Genomic DNA, 13516 nt, shown 5'->3' on the forward strand with positions numbered 1-13516 from the left:
TAGAACTTTGTACAATTGAGAATTGTAGAAAAAAATTACTATTATTTTAAACAAAGAGAACTTTGATAAATCAAAACATTGTAACGCTAAACTTTAACTTTTGTAATGATTTGCACACCAAACAGTTAGTAAAGATTTGCACACCAAACAGTTAGTAAAGATTTGCACAACAATCAGTAATAACTTGCACAACAATCAGTAAACAGAAAAATTAAGCAAACTTATTTTAAATAATAGTAAAAAAAATTTTTAATTCATTTTTATATACTCAAATTTTATTTGCAGATCAAAGAAAACTATGAACAAAAATGTTTATCATTGCAAAAGTAAACACCATCAAAATGATATTTTTATTATTGCTATCATAGTTTAGATTTATTTTTAGATCTAATCAGTCCTTCTAGCACGTCCCATTGTTCTTTAGATACTTTGCTAAGTTCATTAAAAATTCCAGAATATCCTCTTCTCTCGCCACCGTCAAAACAAACAATCTAGAAAAGAAAAGACGCATTTTAAAGAGTGACACCAAAACATCATTTAAAAAAATTGTTACAAACAGTTTAAAACTCTGCAAGAAAAATAGATTTGGATTATAAAAGTTTTTTATACCTCCCCATTCATAAAGCTAGCATAGTCAGACAATATATAGGAAGCAAGATTAGCAAGCTCTTCAATTTCCCCAAATCTTTTCACAAGAATTTTTTCTTTTGCAACTTCCATGAACTTTCCTGTGGGATCAAGTCTAGAAAAAGCACCCTAAGAAAAAAAGGAGTTGCTAAACATCATTGGATTGTGAGAAGGAACAATATAAACTAATAAAATTCAAACTTCCCAAATGGGGCACATTTCTACATTTTGAATTTTTTAGGATTTTTCTGCATTTTTTTAGCCAAAAGTTTTATATAAAAATGAAATTGTTAAAAATCATTTTGTATGTGAATGAATTTTAAAGATTTAAAAGTTTTTTGTTTTAGCAATCAGTATAAAAAGTTTCAGAACATTTTATGTTACAAAATAATTACAATTGTAGTTGTTGTTACTTTTATTAATCACAAAACTAGTCTTTTCCTGCTCTTTTTATCCTCACCTCAGTTACAAACGATCCAGGTGCAATTGCATTCAAACGAATCCCATATTTTGACCACTCTGAGGATAAGGACCTAACAAAAGTAATTTAAGATAAGAATCAAATTAAAGAAATTAAACAATAAAGTATTTTCAGACAAAGATTTTTATGAATTGATAAGTGAAATCAAAATGTAAGGAATTATGTACTGTACAGCAACAACAAGCATACACACACACCACACCACACAATAAACAGAATGAAATGTATATTGCACAACAAATGTAATCAAGGAGCTCATGCATATTCCTTACTTATTTTCTAAATTTCTTGGGAATTTAAAAAAAAATTATCAAAAAATCATCTTTTATACTAATTTACTGTAATCATTCTGAAAAAGAATTTTTAAAGTTAATAGAACCAGATGAGTAGTAGCTGTTGGACGCTTAACTTACATCCAAATGTGATAATCTACTAATTGTAAACCACAACTTTTAATTCAGTTAAAACTGTCCCATCAAATGCAACTTCATTTGTAACTTCACTTGGTACACATATAAATCCTATTTAAATGGTACTTAGAATATATAAAACCAAAGTCATTTTCAAACTTAAGGATTTTTAACAAAACACTTTAAAAAACTTTTAAAGGTCTAACCCACATTTTGTAACCTCAACATTAAACTTATCAAAAAGAAAATTCTGATTTTAAAAAACAGACACACTTCACCATAGCATCAACGCCAGCTTTGGCACATGCAGATGGCACAACATATCCAGAACCTAGATCTGCATACCAAGTTGTTATAGAAAGAAAGGACCCACCTACAAAAAATATTGTAAAAAGTCAAAACAAAAAAATTGATCAAACTAAAATGATGTAGTAAAAGAATACTATCAAGTTTGTAAATGTATTTATTATTATAATTTTTAAATTTAGATTTACAAAAGTTTATGGCCACTGTACTACTTAAAAAATTACAGCCCACATTTTCTATAAGAGACTTCAATTAAATTTTTATGAAAATGTTTTGTAGCCATTTTCTTTGCAGCAATTACAGCTGCACAACAAAGTGGCATTGACTCAACCAATTAACACAAGCAGGTAAAATTTTATCCCATTTACCCTTCAATGATATGTATAATGGGGCTTTATTTGAATTCAATACTTTTATACTTGACAATTTTTTCTTCAGCATATGATAAATTATTTTCTAAAGTGTCTTTGTAAACAACAGCATTCATATTTCTGTTGATATTAATTAATGTATCAAGCCATGTTTATGCTCCCACAACCTTCTATGAACTAAATGTAAACAATTAATACACTTTTGTTCTTAAATGCATTTTTAAATGTCCTACATCATCAATGTGACTGGAAACTTTTGCACATGTAGCTATAACAATTATTATAATAAATACATTCTTAAACATAAATAATAATCTTTAATTATACTTTTTTTTTTCCTACATCTCATGTTAACATCTCATAAAGATTAAAAAAACAATAGTATTTTTTAAAGATATATTAGAGTATGAAATATCACTTGGTGGAAACTTTTGGTTGCTACTGCATATCAAATTAAATATTGTATTACTATAATTTTACTAATAATTTTTAGCTTCGTTTTGACCTTAACTAGAAATATCATTAGATCTATATTAAACTATCTATGCCTTTCTGAGGAACTCTTTGCAATTTTTTGGCATTTAAGACATTTTAATCTTTAGATACTTTCTGAATGCTCTAATTGTTGCTCAGAAAAAATTCCATCAGTTTTTTAAAATGTTAAAGTTTCTTTTTAGCTACTGTTTTACATATTCCTGATTTTATTTGCAAAAATCAGGAATAAGTAAAACAGTAGCTAAAAAGAATTTTTATATTGTCTAGAATACTACATGAATAATTTGCTAAGATTATTTGCAAATTATAGAGTTAATGCATACCTGTGTCAAGGTAACACAAACTAGTCAAACTATACTTCCTTATTAAGATAATCCAATCCAATCAATACCAAAACCTTACCACTGTTTGTAGAGTTATTTATGATTATTTTGTATATAACAAAAGTTTTTAACTTAAAAATGCCTTGAAAATATAAATCACTTTTTATTAGTAATTTATAGCAACTGTCATTTTTTAAAAAAAAACTTAACCTAATAAACAAAAATGTTTACTCATAAAAAGAATTTAAAAACACAGGGTTGTGTGCTATTAAGAAAACTACTAATTTCTCTAAAGATAAAAAATAGTTTTTTTTTTTTTTTCAAGTTTTATATGAAATTTGATCAGGCCACCCATCAAAATTTGAAATAAATCTCTTATCTCAAAATCTAAGATTACATAAATATTTAGAACTTTTGTTTGTTAAATTGCAACAAACAAAAAAAAAAGAACACTATCATTTATAAACCAAAGTAAGCAAATATATCATTATATAGCTTTAATAGAGGTGTCTATTGTAGCATCAAGTGAATTTTACTAAGGAATATAAAATTACAAAACAGTTTTATAAATATCTACAAATTTTTATTTTTTAAATGTCAAAATTCAGTTACAAATGGCATTTTTCTTCTTTTGAACTTTATTTGAACTTATAAGTTTGATACATTTAAGTATATCAAACTTTAGGAGAATAGAAATTTATAATTCAATGAATTTAAACTTGAATCTAAAAATTTACAATTCAATGAATTCTGCAAAAAACACTATTATTTCACTACTTGAATATTGTTATTAATTGCAATTTTAGAGAAGCAGTTATATGTACTTAAGCCAATAAAAGAGGTTTTGAACAGCCTCTTGTCAATTCTATTGAGTACATGCATAAAGATAATTTAAAAGGAAAATCCAACTAAAACAAACTTTGTTGAGCTTTAATTAATCTTTTCCCAACATCTAAAGTGACATTGGCTGTTCCATTAAGGACTATATCAACAATATTTCGAAAAGCATTTGATGAAAGACGTTCAAAGGGGGAAATGAAGTTCCCAGCAGCATTGTTTATAACAATGGTAGGTAGACCTAGTTCTTTCTCTATTGTATCAACAACTGATTTAACACTTTCAGGACTTCGCACATCCAACTCTAATGGTAAAACCTGAAATCAAAAAGGCATGTAATACTTTAATGTTACTTGAAAATTGAAAATGAGTATTTTTCTTAAAACCCAATTAAGACTCTTACATTAGTTAAAAGTGAGAAGTTCAGAAAGAAGAAAGACTTAAAATTGTAATTAATAATAAAGGCAACTATTTCAGTTTATGATTCCATGTATACTTTAGTGATTTGTAAAACCATTATAAAAGACGAGTACTTTTACTTTTATAAACAATATGAGCTCAGTGATTTAACTTAATCATTTACAAATATCAAAACTTACAAACTTCTCCTCTACCAATTAAATTTAAACAAAAATTATTTAGCTGACTTAACCTTGTTCCCTGTTAATGAGAATATTTCTTCAGCTGCTTTTTGACAGACAGGTAATTTTCTAAAGAATAACTTCATTTTAAATGTTTATGTTTACAGTAAAAATAATTATAGTAAAAATCCTTAAATTTGACTACATTTTTTTATTTTGACTACATTTTTTAAATTTGAATACATTTTTTAAATTTGACATTATATCAAAAGCCTGAGATGTTAAGATAAACATAAATAAAATTTGAATTTTTGCCTTTTCTTGAATTCAGTAAATGCTTGAACCAACTTTATTTGATTAAACCAAATTTAGGATTGTTTTAACATTCTTATTATAAATGATAAAATAACTTCAAAATAGAAAATGTCAATTTCCACATCATTTCTTTCTTTTTTTTTTTTTTTTTTTTTTCAAATATCAAAATTTGAGAAGACTGTATTTAAAGAACATTAAATAAAAAATTCAGAGTTTTTAATTAGAAAAAAAAAAGCTTTGAAAAGATATTTAGTCTTCCTGAGCAAACATTTTTAAATTAGATTTTATTGTTATTTTTTTAATTAGAAAAGATATTTAGTCTTCCTTAGCAAACGTTTTTAAATTAGATTTTATTGTTATTTTTATATTGATTTTAAACAAATAATATCAAACTTTTAAAGAAATCTGTCTATAGAATATTTTTAGAAAATCTATGACTCAAAGCTTTATATGTTTATGTCATACCTACTTGCTATTACAACACTAGCACCAAGTTGTGATAAAACCTTTGCCATTCCTTTACCTAGACCTGTACCACCACCTGTTATAAAAGCAACTTTACCATTAAATGTACCTTGAGGTAGCATTGTTTTTACCAAAGCTGGAAATTTGTTTGCCATTTTGTCAATGTGTATACTTTTTCTTTAAATTGTTAGTAAACAAAAAACAAAAAAAAAAACAACTATATAGTTATAACTGGGAAATTCAACTTAAACAAGATTTACTTTATTTTAAGTTGTTTTTTTTATTAAACTTTGTATTTTTGATAGGTTTCATATATACTTGTTTTTTTCCACACTTGAAAAGATTATTATATAATCTAGAGTGATAGAATCACGCACACACACTTGCTAGCTCTAATGTCGCAAATGTGGATGGATATTTTAAATTGACGTAATCAGACTAACGACCTTTTTCTACGATTTTACAAACATTTGCAATCATTTCTGAATAAGTCATTCACTCTAAAGTTTCCCTTTTCAATTTCATTTATAGCAGAATTGTATTTAAAATGAAGCTGTTTTATTCCCTATCTACATAAATTTAATTCTAAGAACTTGCTATAACTATAAGCTATTACTAAACATTTTCATAATTCGTAGCAAAACTTAATAAACTCGGTTGATTTAGAGGAAATAATTTATAAATGAAAATACTCTATTTCATTCGCTATCTGGTAGGACAAACGATTTCACATAAAATTACACTTTCACTTAGTTAAAACAATTTAGAGTGCGGTTTCAACGTATAATGCTACGGGAAATTATTTTTGTCGTATTGTTTCTTTTTCGTAATATTTTCAAATATTTCGTTTTGCCGGCGGTTTTATTTGTTTTATTAACTGAAGTGCTGGCTTAATGTAATGTAATGGTGCCATACTTCTTTCTTCAAAAATCCTTTTATTCACCACAACTTGAAATAAAAGTGGAATCCTCAATGACCCTATTAAAATAATTGCTTTTTCCTAAGTTTGAAAAGAAGAGAGTCTATTATCACACTCTTTTATCTTTTGTCATTGAAGTTCCAAAAAATTCTATCGCACTATTTTTTCAAAGCTCTCCCCTTTCGTTTTGTATGTCCTATTTTAATTTTGTTTATAAATATAAAAACACGTTAAATAGTTCAAATAAAACGGGACCTATTTTGAACAAACAAAGACAACAAACAACAACACTCATTGTTCAATTTAAAATGACACTAAACACAAAAGTGAGTATCAAATAGTGCAGTTCTTGACTTAAAATTTGTTGCTTCTCAGTAATATAAAAGACCAAAATAGTTTCCAATATGTCACAACATTGTTCCATTTTTTCAAATTATAAAAATAAGTTTAAAGATTTGAAAGTCAACTTTGTACCATCGAGTGCTTACTTCGTTCTGTAAAATTTTTGATTAAATTGAAAAACAAATAAAAGATTTTGGGAACTGATGCGTCAAAGAGTACGCATGCGTATGTGGGGTATAATATTCGGTGCACCTGGAATAACCAACATTGTCTAGAGTTTTCAGCTTTATAAGAAAATAAAAAGTTTCGAAGTTTTTTTTTTAATTTTGTATTGGTTTCAAAAGGATACTTTGGAGTTTAGAGTCTAGTTATATACGCTGAATGTATTCTTTTAATGTATCGTTTGCCAGGATCAATGGTACCTAACATATGTGCCTAATACACGTATTAGACACATATTGGATACATCTCTCCTGCAGCAAGTTATTGTACTAAGGAGCAGTGTTTGTCACATTTAAAATTACTTTGGGATATTTTACATTAAAGTTTTGAGACTTTTTTTTTTTTTTACCAGGATTATCAACCAAATTTATTTCATCATAAAAAATGAAAATTGGTGGCACGTTATTAATCTCATTATCACGTAGCCTGATAGTAATATTTAAAAAAAACTTCTCAGAGGAAATCTTTAAACGAAAATACAAATAGAAATACTTTCTTATTCGTCAATTTTTTTTTATTTATAGTGCTAAGTGTTTAACGGAACTAATCATTGCATTCACCTGTGCCCTGTTGTGAATGGTGTATTTCCCGTGTTGTGATTTGAATAGTGTAAGGCCTTATAGTTACTATAATAATAATTGGTGAAAGGGCTGGCAGAAAAATAAATAATTTACAGAGAGGGGGGAGGGGGGAAGCAGAGTCAATATGAATTACTTATCTTTACAATTCGAGAAGAGTTCTTATCACTTTGAAACGGACTAGCGTAATTTCTTATTCACTTAACATTTTTGAGTATTATGCTAAAGCATTACAGCGCATTGTATATTGCACAAAACCAGTACATTTACCTTACATAAACCGGTGCTTAAGTACAGTTTATTGTGTAAATAATTTTTGCATTAAAACTAAAAGGCAGTAGCTTTAAAGTTGAATATTTACTTTGTTATCTAATGATGCACGGAATTTCTCTACATAATCTATTTTCGACTCATAGAAAGATGAAGGTCCGCAACGTATGAATTATTATTGGTTTGAGGTTTCGGCGCGGAAAAATGTAAACAAATATTCGCTCTCTTTTCTCAGAGGGAGCAGACATGTATCTCGCTGTTAAAAGACAATTCTCAAGCTAGATTAAGTTTACTTTGATCACTTATTTTCTTCTCTTTGCACATCAAAAGATGACAGAAAATGACAATAAAAGAATGCTTTTAAAAGTTAAAAAGAGAAAAAACCAGGTCACTCAAAAAAATGTCTTACTTGATGTTAACAATGGTCATGAAATATGCAGAGAACGAGCTAAAAAGAGAGCAAACCCGTTTATATTTAGCGGTCCTTCCAAAAAATCAGACATTCTTGATGCAAATGAAAAGCTTAAAGATAATGCATTTTTAGCACATCTAGATTCTAAAGATAAGACAGTTTTTGTCGCTAGAAAAACAGTTTTAAATATAGTGCCTTTACCAGAGAAAAGTGTTAAAATTGAAAAAACCAGTATTCCTGAGACAGTTGATAAAACTGAGGTTTACAGTTTTCCACTAGATTGGAGCATTAAAAATCAAGTTCGTTTTCTATCCTATAAACCCTTTGCAGCTTTTACAAATGTAAAACCCAAAGACCAATGTGCTGGGATCATATCTTTCACACAATGTGAAAATGAGAACAATGATAAACTACATAAGTTCCTTACTTCTTGGATTTACCCAAATATACCTGGCTTGCCTTTATATCCTTTAAAAAAATCAATATCTGGAAATTTAAAAGGTGCTTGTGAACTGAATGTGCTATCAAATAACAACTTATTTCAATCGTTAGTTTTGAAAAGTTGGCAAAATAGTTTTCAGTCATTGTACAACATGCTAAGAACAGGTTATTGTCCTTTTTTTTATGTTTGTAGCCATCAGTATACAGTTTTATTCACTGCTATGGGAGTTTCTTCTAATAAGCCATCAGCAATTATAACACCTACAACAAAAGGATTTCGCACAATGTTAGAACAAGAAGGTTTATTTAACTTTTTTGGATCTTATTTTTAGCAAATTATAGTTAGCATCTGCTTAAATTTACAACATTTTTAACAATTTATGTATGTTTATATGTGGTTAATTAACTTTTATGGATGTTCGCTTGTTTCAGGTATTTCTTTTGAATTCACAATACCAGGTAGACATAATCTTAATGAGATACTTATGTGCAAAGATTTAGATGAAAATCTTGATGAGAGTTTAGATACTGAGCATACAGGTAACACTGAGTTCTTAGACAGTATTGGTTTAACAGCAGATGAACATTTTCCAAAAATTCAAGAGCAACAAAGGTTGAATGACCGTTCAAAAATGAGGCTCCTTGACAATCGTATGGAATCCACTGTGCGCACCACAGACTGCAACTCTTTGTTTAACTTTCTTTTGAATTCAACTTTTCTTTGTGCACCTTCCGGTACTATGGCTGGGATACCTCCAACTTTAATCTCACCTTCACCTTTTGAAGGGGGTTCTTTATCATTATGTAGAACAACATGTGGTCCAGTACAACATCAAAATGGTACCAAAACTCAAGCTGTAAGAAAAGATTTTTTAAACTGTTTTCTTTTTTTTTTTTTTCCAATTTTTTTAAGAAAATTTAAAAAATAGTGTTCCTAATAATGATAATTTTCTTTTTTATGTTAATTTTTTTCCACTTCAGCTTTTCTGTTTGGATGTGTCTGGTATTATTTTACCTACTCAGCTTAAAGGACTTGTAAGTTTATTACTAAATCAAAGTGAGCAGACTGGAGTTATTCAATTAAAATCATCCAACAAGTTATCTGGATTAAACTCATATAAACAAACTGAAAAGTGTGATATACCAATAGAACATACAAAAATGCTGGGGTTATCAACCTCATTACTTACCCATATTAATCAAGAACCTGTTTATCTTGCAAACTTTTGTGAAATAAAATATGAGGGAAACGTTTTTAAATATTGAATGAACCACATTATTACAAGACTATACTTTTTGTTGCAGATGTTGTATATTATCAAGATAATATTGATACATTTAGAAAAAAATATTAATCACTTCTATTGCTTGAAAGAGCGCGTGAAATTATGTACCAAGCAAATAAATTATAGTATGGTGAATATATTTTTATTCATGCTTGTTTTGATATTTTCTGTTATGAGTCCTTTTAGGATATTTATACAGGATTAAGGGTCAAATCAACTATGAAAAAGTTTTTAAAGAATGTCCAATAAAATGTTGTAGAAATAATTATTTTATTTGTTAATTTGGAAAAAAAATCAAATAATTATATGGGCTATTTTGTAGTTTTCTAGGCCAGCTCTGAATAAAGACAAAGGGAGCTAGGAACTCCTTTTAACAAAACAAATCTAATTTCAGATCTAGCAATGCAAATTTTTTAAATTTGGTCTAAAAATAAGCCTTCTTCCCCCATCCCTCTTCCATATACGCCTCCGTTTACAAAACCTAAGTTTTTAAAATTTAAGTTTTTCCCCTGGAAAAAAAAACTTTTTTAAAATAATCTTCATATAGATCTCAATTAAAAAAACAGCGATGTCAAATTTTTCTTATTTTAAGAAAATAAAGTCAAATGTTAAATGTACATCACTGCTTTTTCCTTAGAAACTATTCAGTGGCGTAAGAAAGGAACATTTTGGGACCCCAAAAAATTTTTCTTTAAAAAAAGAAGGCCTAAAGCTTATTACAAAAATTATTTATTGAAAAACAGAAAAATCATCAAAAACTTCCATTTAATACACAGAAAACAAAGATGAACTATAGCATAGTCTAAATTTATCCAATCATATTGCACTTTCAAAAAAACGATTAAAAAAAAAAAAGATTAAAAAAAAATCATATCACAAATAAAATTCAAAAGTTTTGAAAAATAGATAAACAATATTTATTGAATAAAAGTAAGTTTATAGTTATTTTTTAAAATGTGTTGGTATATATATATATATATATATATATATATATATATATATATATATATATATATATATATATATATTAGGGTGTTTCTTATTTTTGAAGATTCGATTTTTGCATGGGCCACCCTGCCATTTAGTTCATTATCATAAAAAAGTAATACACTTTTTTTTTTTTAGAATGATTTTTAGGGGTCGCTACCAACCCTACAGTATTGTGCAAATGTACCCTAAAAATGCTTATGTTGCGTATGATGTTATGCAACAAAAGTGGTAGGTGCTTGCGTACAAACCTCTTTTAATTAGTAATTTTTTTACTTTTAGTGTGCAGAATTGTGTCTATAATGCTTAATTGTTCCTTTTGCAGGTTAAACTAGTGTAACTACTGTACAATGATGGCTTCATCAACCAGTGCAACGATAGCTACCAGAAAGAAAACGGAGATATGGCTTATTGGACAGATGTCCTCTTCTTTAGATTGTGTTATGCTTCCATCAAAAAGGGAAGTGTTGGCCCTTTTCTTCCATTACAAGCAGATTGCCAAGCAAAGCATTAGGGAAGCATTACATTCCACAGCAAATGATGTTTTTGAAGTTTGGTCAAAGGCCCGAATACCAGTGCAATTAAAGAAGCACGTTGTCCCTAAAATCGAAAACATTTACTAGGAATGGGAAAAGTTGAAGAAAAATAAAGAGAATAAAGCTAAGCGTTCAGATTATTTGAAACAAAAGGAAGACCAATGGAATAAAGGGTTAGAAGAACTATTCGATATTGCTCATGCCAACGCATTGGAAATGATCACCATTCAGGAGGATAAAAACTTCCTATTATGCCAAAGAGAGAAAATTCGGAGAGGCAAAATGGGTCTAGTCGATAAGAAATCGGCAAAGCAAGAAGAAGTATCAAGAAAAAGACAAAAAGAAATGAACCGAAAAAGGGACCGAGAGGAGATGGCAAGAAAATCTCGAGAAGAAACAGTTGTTCTTTCATCATCTTCTGAAGGTGAAGATAACCCTAAATAAGATAGCATAACTCAAGAAGATGCCTCGTCTGGTGACCAAGATGACCCTGAGCCATCAACTTCAGGTACACTGGCTCCAAAGCGTCCTAGACGTGGCAGGAAAAATATACTGAATGAGAAGTTGGCAGCTATTTTAGATGTGGCTAAATTGAATGATCGCGGGGCGGCACTTGTGTTAACATCGGCATTTCAACTTCTTGGTCATGATCCAAAAGAATACAATGTTAATTCAGCTTCCATTCAAAGGGAACGAATAAAACACCGCAAGAAGATAGCAGAAGGTTTAAGGAAGGAATTCAAACCAGAAGTTCCTTTATGTATTCATTGGGATGGAAAATTACTTGCTGACATCACCGATAAAGAAACTGTTGACCGACTTCCAATTCTAGTATCTGGAGTAGGAGTGCAGCAGCTTCTTAGTGTCCCAAAACTATCATCAGGAACAAGTGAAAATGCGGCATCTGCAGTGCATGACGTGTCAGTGACATGGGGAATTAACAAACAAGTAAAGTGCATGTGCTTTGATACTACTGCAGCCAATACTGGGCCAAGAAATGGGGCTTACATTCTTCTAGAGCAGAAGTTTGGGAAAGATATGTTGTGGTTGGCATGTCGTCACCACATTCCGGAAATTATTTTGGAAGCAGTAGTTTTACTGTGTCTCGGGCCTTCAAATGGACCTGACATACCACTCTTTAAAAGATTTCAAAAAGTTGGGTCTCATTTGATTCTTCAAAGTACCACACAGCACAGTCTGATAAGAACGCTTCAAATGCTCTTACCGATATCACTGATGAAAGAATCGTCTTTTGCAAAGATCAACTACAAATCTTTCAACCTTGTGACGACTACCGAGAACTTTTGGAGTTGTCTATTGTTTTTTTGGGAGGATCACCTTTGAGGGGTATTTTATTTAGAGCTTCTGCTGGTCTACACCGTGCTCGCTGGATGGCGAAAGCTATTTATGCGTTGAAGATTTGGATGTTTAGAGACCAATTCAGATTGACAAAAAGAGAGGAAAAGGGAATAAAGGATATTTGCCTTTTCACGGTTCGACTTTACATTACAGCCTGGTACAGATCTCCTGAAGCAACCTCAGCTCCTAGACTTGATCTGCAGCTCTTGAAAGACTTGGATGCCTACAAGACCCAGCATCCTGAGATCTCGAAAATTGCTGTGAAGAAGTTACAAGGGTAACTTCTGGTACCTATCAGAGGAACTTGTTACTTTAGCTTTTTTTGATGATGAGGTTCGCCCTGAGACGAAGGTTAAGATGGTCCAAGCATTGAACAATGTTTCAGATCAGATACATATGAAACGGGCTACTTTGGACTGCTCAGTTATCCAAGAAAAGAAACTGGAGGACTTTGTCACGTTTAATACACGAAGAATTTTCAGCATCACAGGACTTTCATCACACTTTCTTCAAAACAGTGTGAGCGAATGGGAACATGATGATGAGTTCAAGACTGTAAAGTCCACTGTTCGAAGCATGAAGGTTGTCAACGACATTGCAGAACGTGGCGTAGCACTAATGGACGAATATAATAGACTACATACAAATAACGAAGAGCAAAAGCAGTTCCTGTTGTTGGTAGTTCAAAAATATAGACAGAAATATCCTGACAGAAAAAAGACAACTCTCATGAGCGATTAATCTTAATACAGTCACTATTGTCTTAAATAAACCTACAATCAAATTAAAAAAACATGTTTATTGCTGTCTTTTAATAAATAAGTAGAAATGCAATGACAGAAAATGGATGTTTTTAATGCATGTAATAAGTAAATAAATGTGTACCAAGTAAATGAGTCATTATCACCAGTCTCCATCAGTTTTATGATTTTTTCCTATGTTAATGACTAAGA

General features: G+C 29.7%; 2 protein-coding genes across 3 annotated transcripts; one reads left to right on the top strand and one right to left on the bottom strand.

Moving 5' to 3' along the window:
• Positions 1-246: 246 nt before the first annotated feature.
• Positions 247-5409, bottom strand: LOC149878526 (2,4-dienoyl-CoA reductase [(3E)-enoyl-CoA-producing], mitochondrial-like). Of its 2 annotated transcripts, none has more exons than XR_016447511.1 (7): positions 5212-5409; positions 4503-4560; positions 3933-4167; positions 1797-1891; positions 1088-1160; positions 610-756; positions 247-491 (listed from the first exon to the last, which is right to left on the bottom strand). XR_016447511.1 is itself a non-coding variant. In XM_090072469.1 (7 exons), the coding sequence occupies exons 1-7, from the start codon at positions 5364-5366 to the stop codon at positions 363-365; spliced, it is 897 nt and encodes a 298-aa protein (XP_089928595.1). In that variant the 5' UTR covers positions 5367-5409; the 3' UTR covers positions 247-362. The 2 variants fall into 2 exon arrangements, 1 of the variants encoding a protein (XP_089928595.1); XM_090072469.1 differs by having other exon boundaries at positions 1792-1891.
• A 2338-nt stretch (positions 5410-7747) lies between these two features.
• On the top strand, positions 7748-9834 carry LOC149878527 (protein downstream neighbor of Son-like). Its single transcript, XM_090073380.1, has 3 exons — positions 7748-8695; positions 8828-9252; positions 9377-9834. Exons 1-3 carry the CDS (start codon positions 7873-7875, stop codon positions 9659-9661), a joined length of 1533 nt encoding a protein of 510 aa, XP_089929506.1. The 5' UTR covers positions 7748-7872; the 3' UTR covers positions 9662-9834.
• Positions 9835-13516: the final 3682 nt, after the last annotated feature.

Source organism: Hydra viridissima, unplaced genomic scaffold, assembly GCF_058129835.1.
Source record: "Hydra viridissima isolate aposymbiotic clone 2 unplaced genomic scaffold, HvirCarnegie_v1 scaffold_15, whole genome shotgun sequence".
NCBI lineage: Eukaryota > Metazoa > Cnidaria > Hydrozoa > Anthoathecata > Hydridae > Hydra > Hydra viridissima.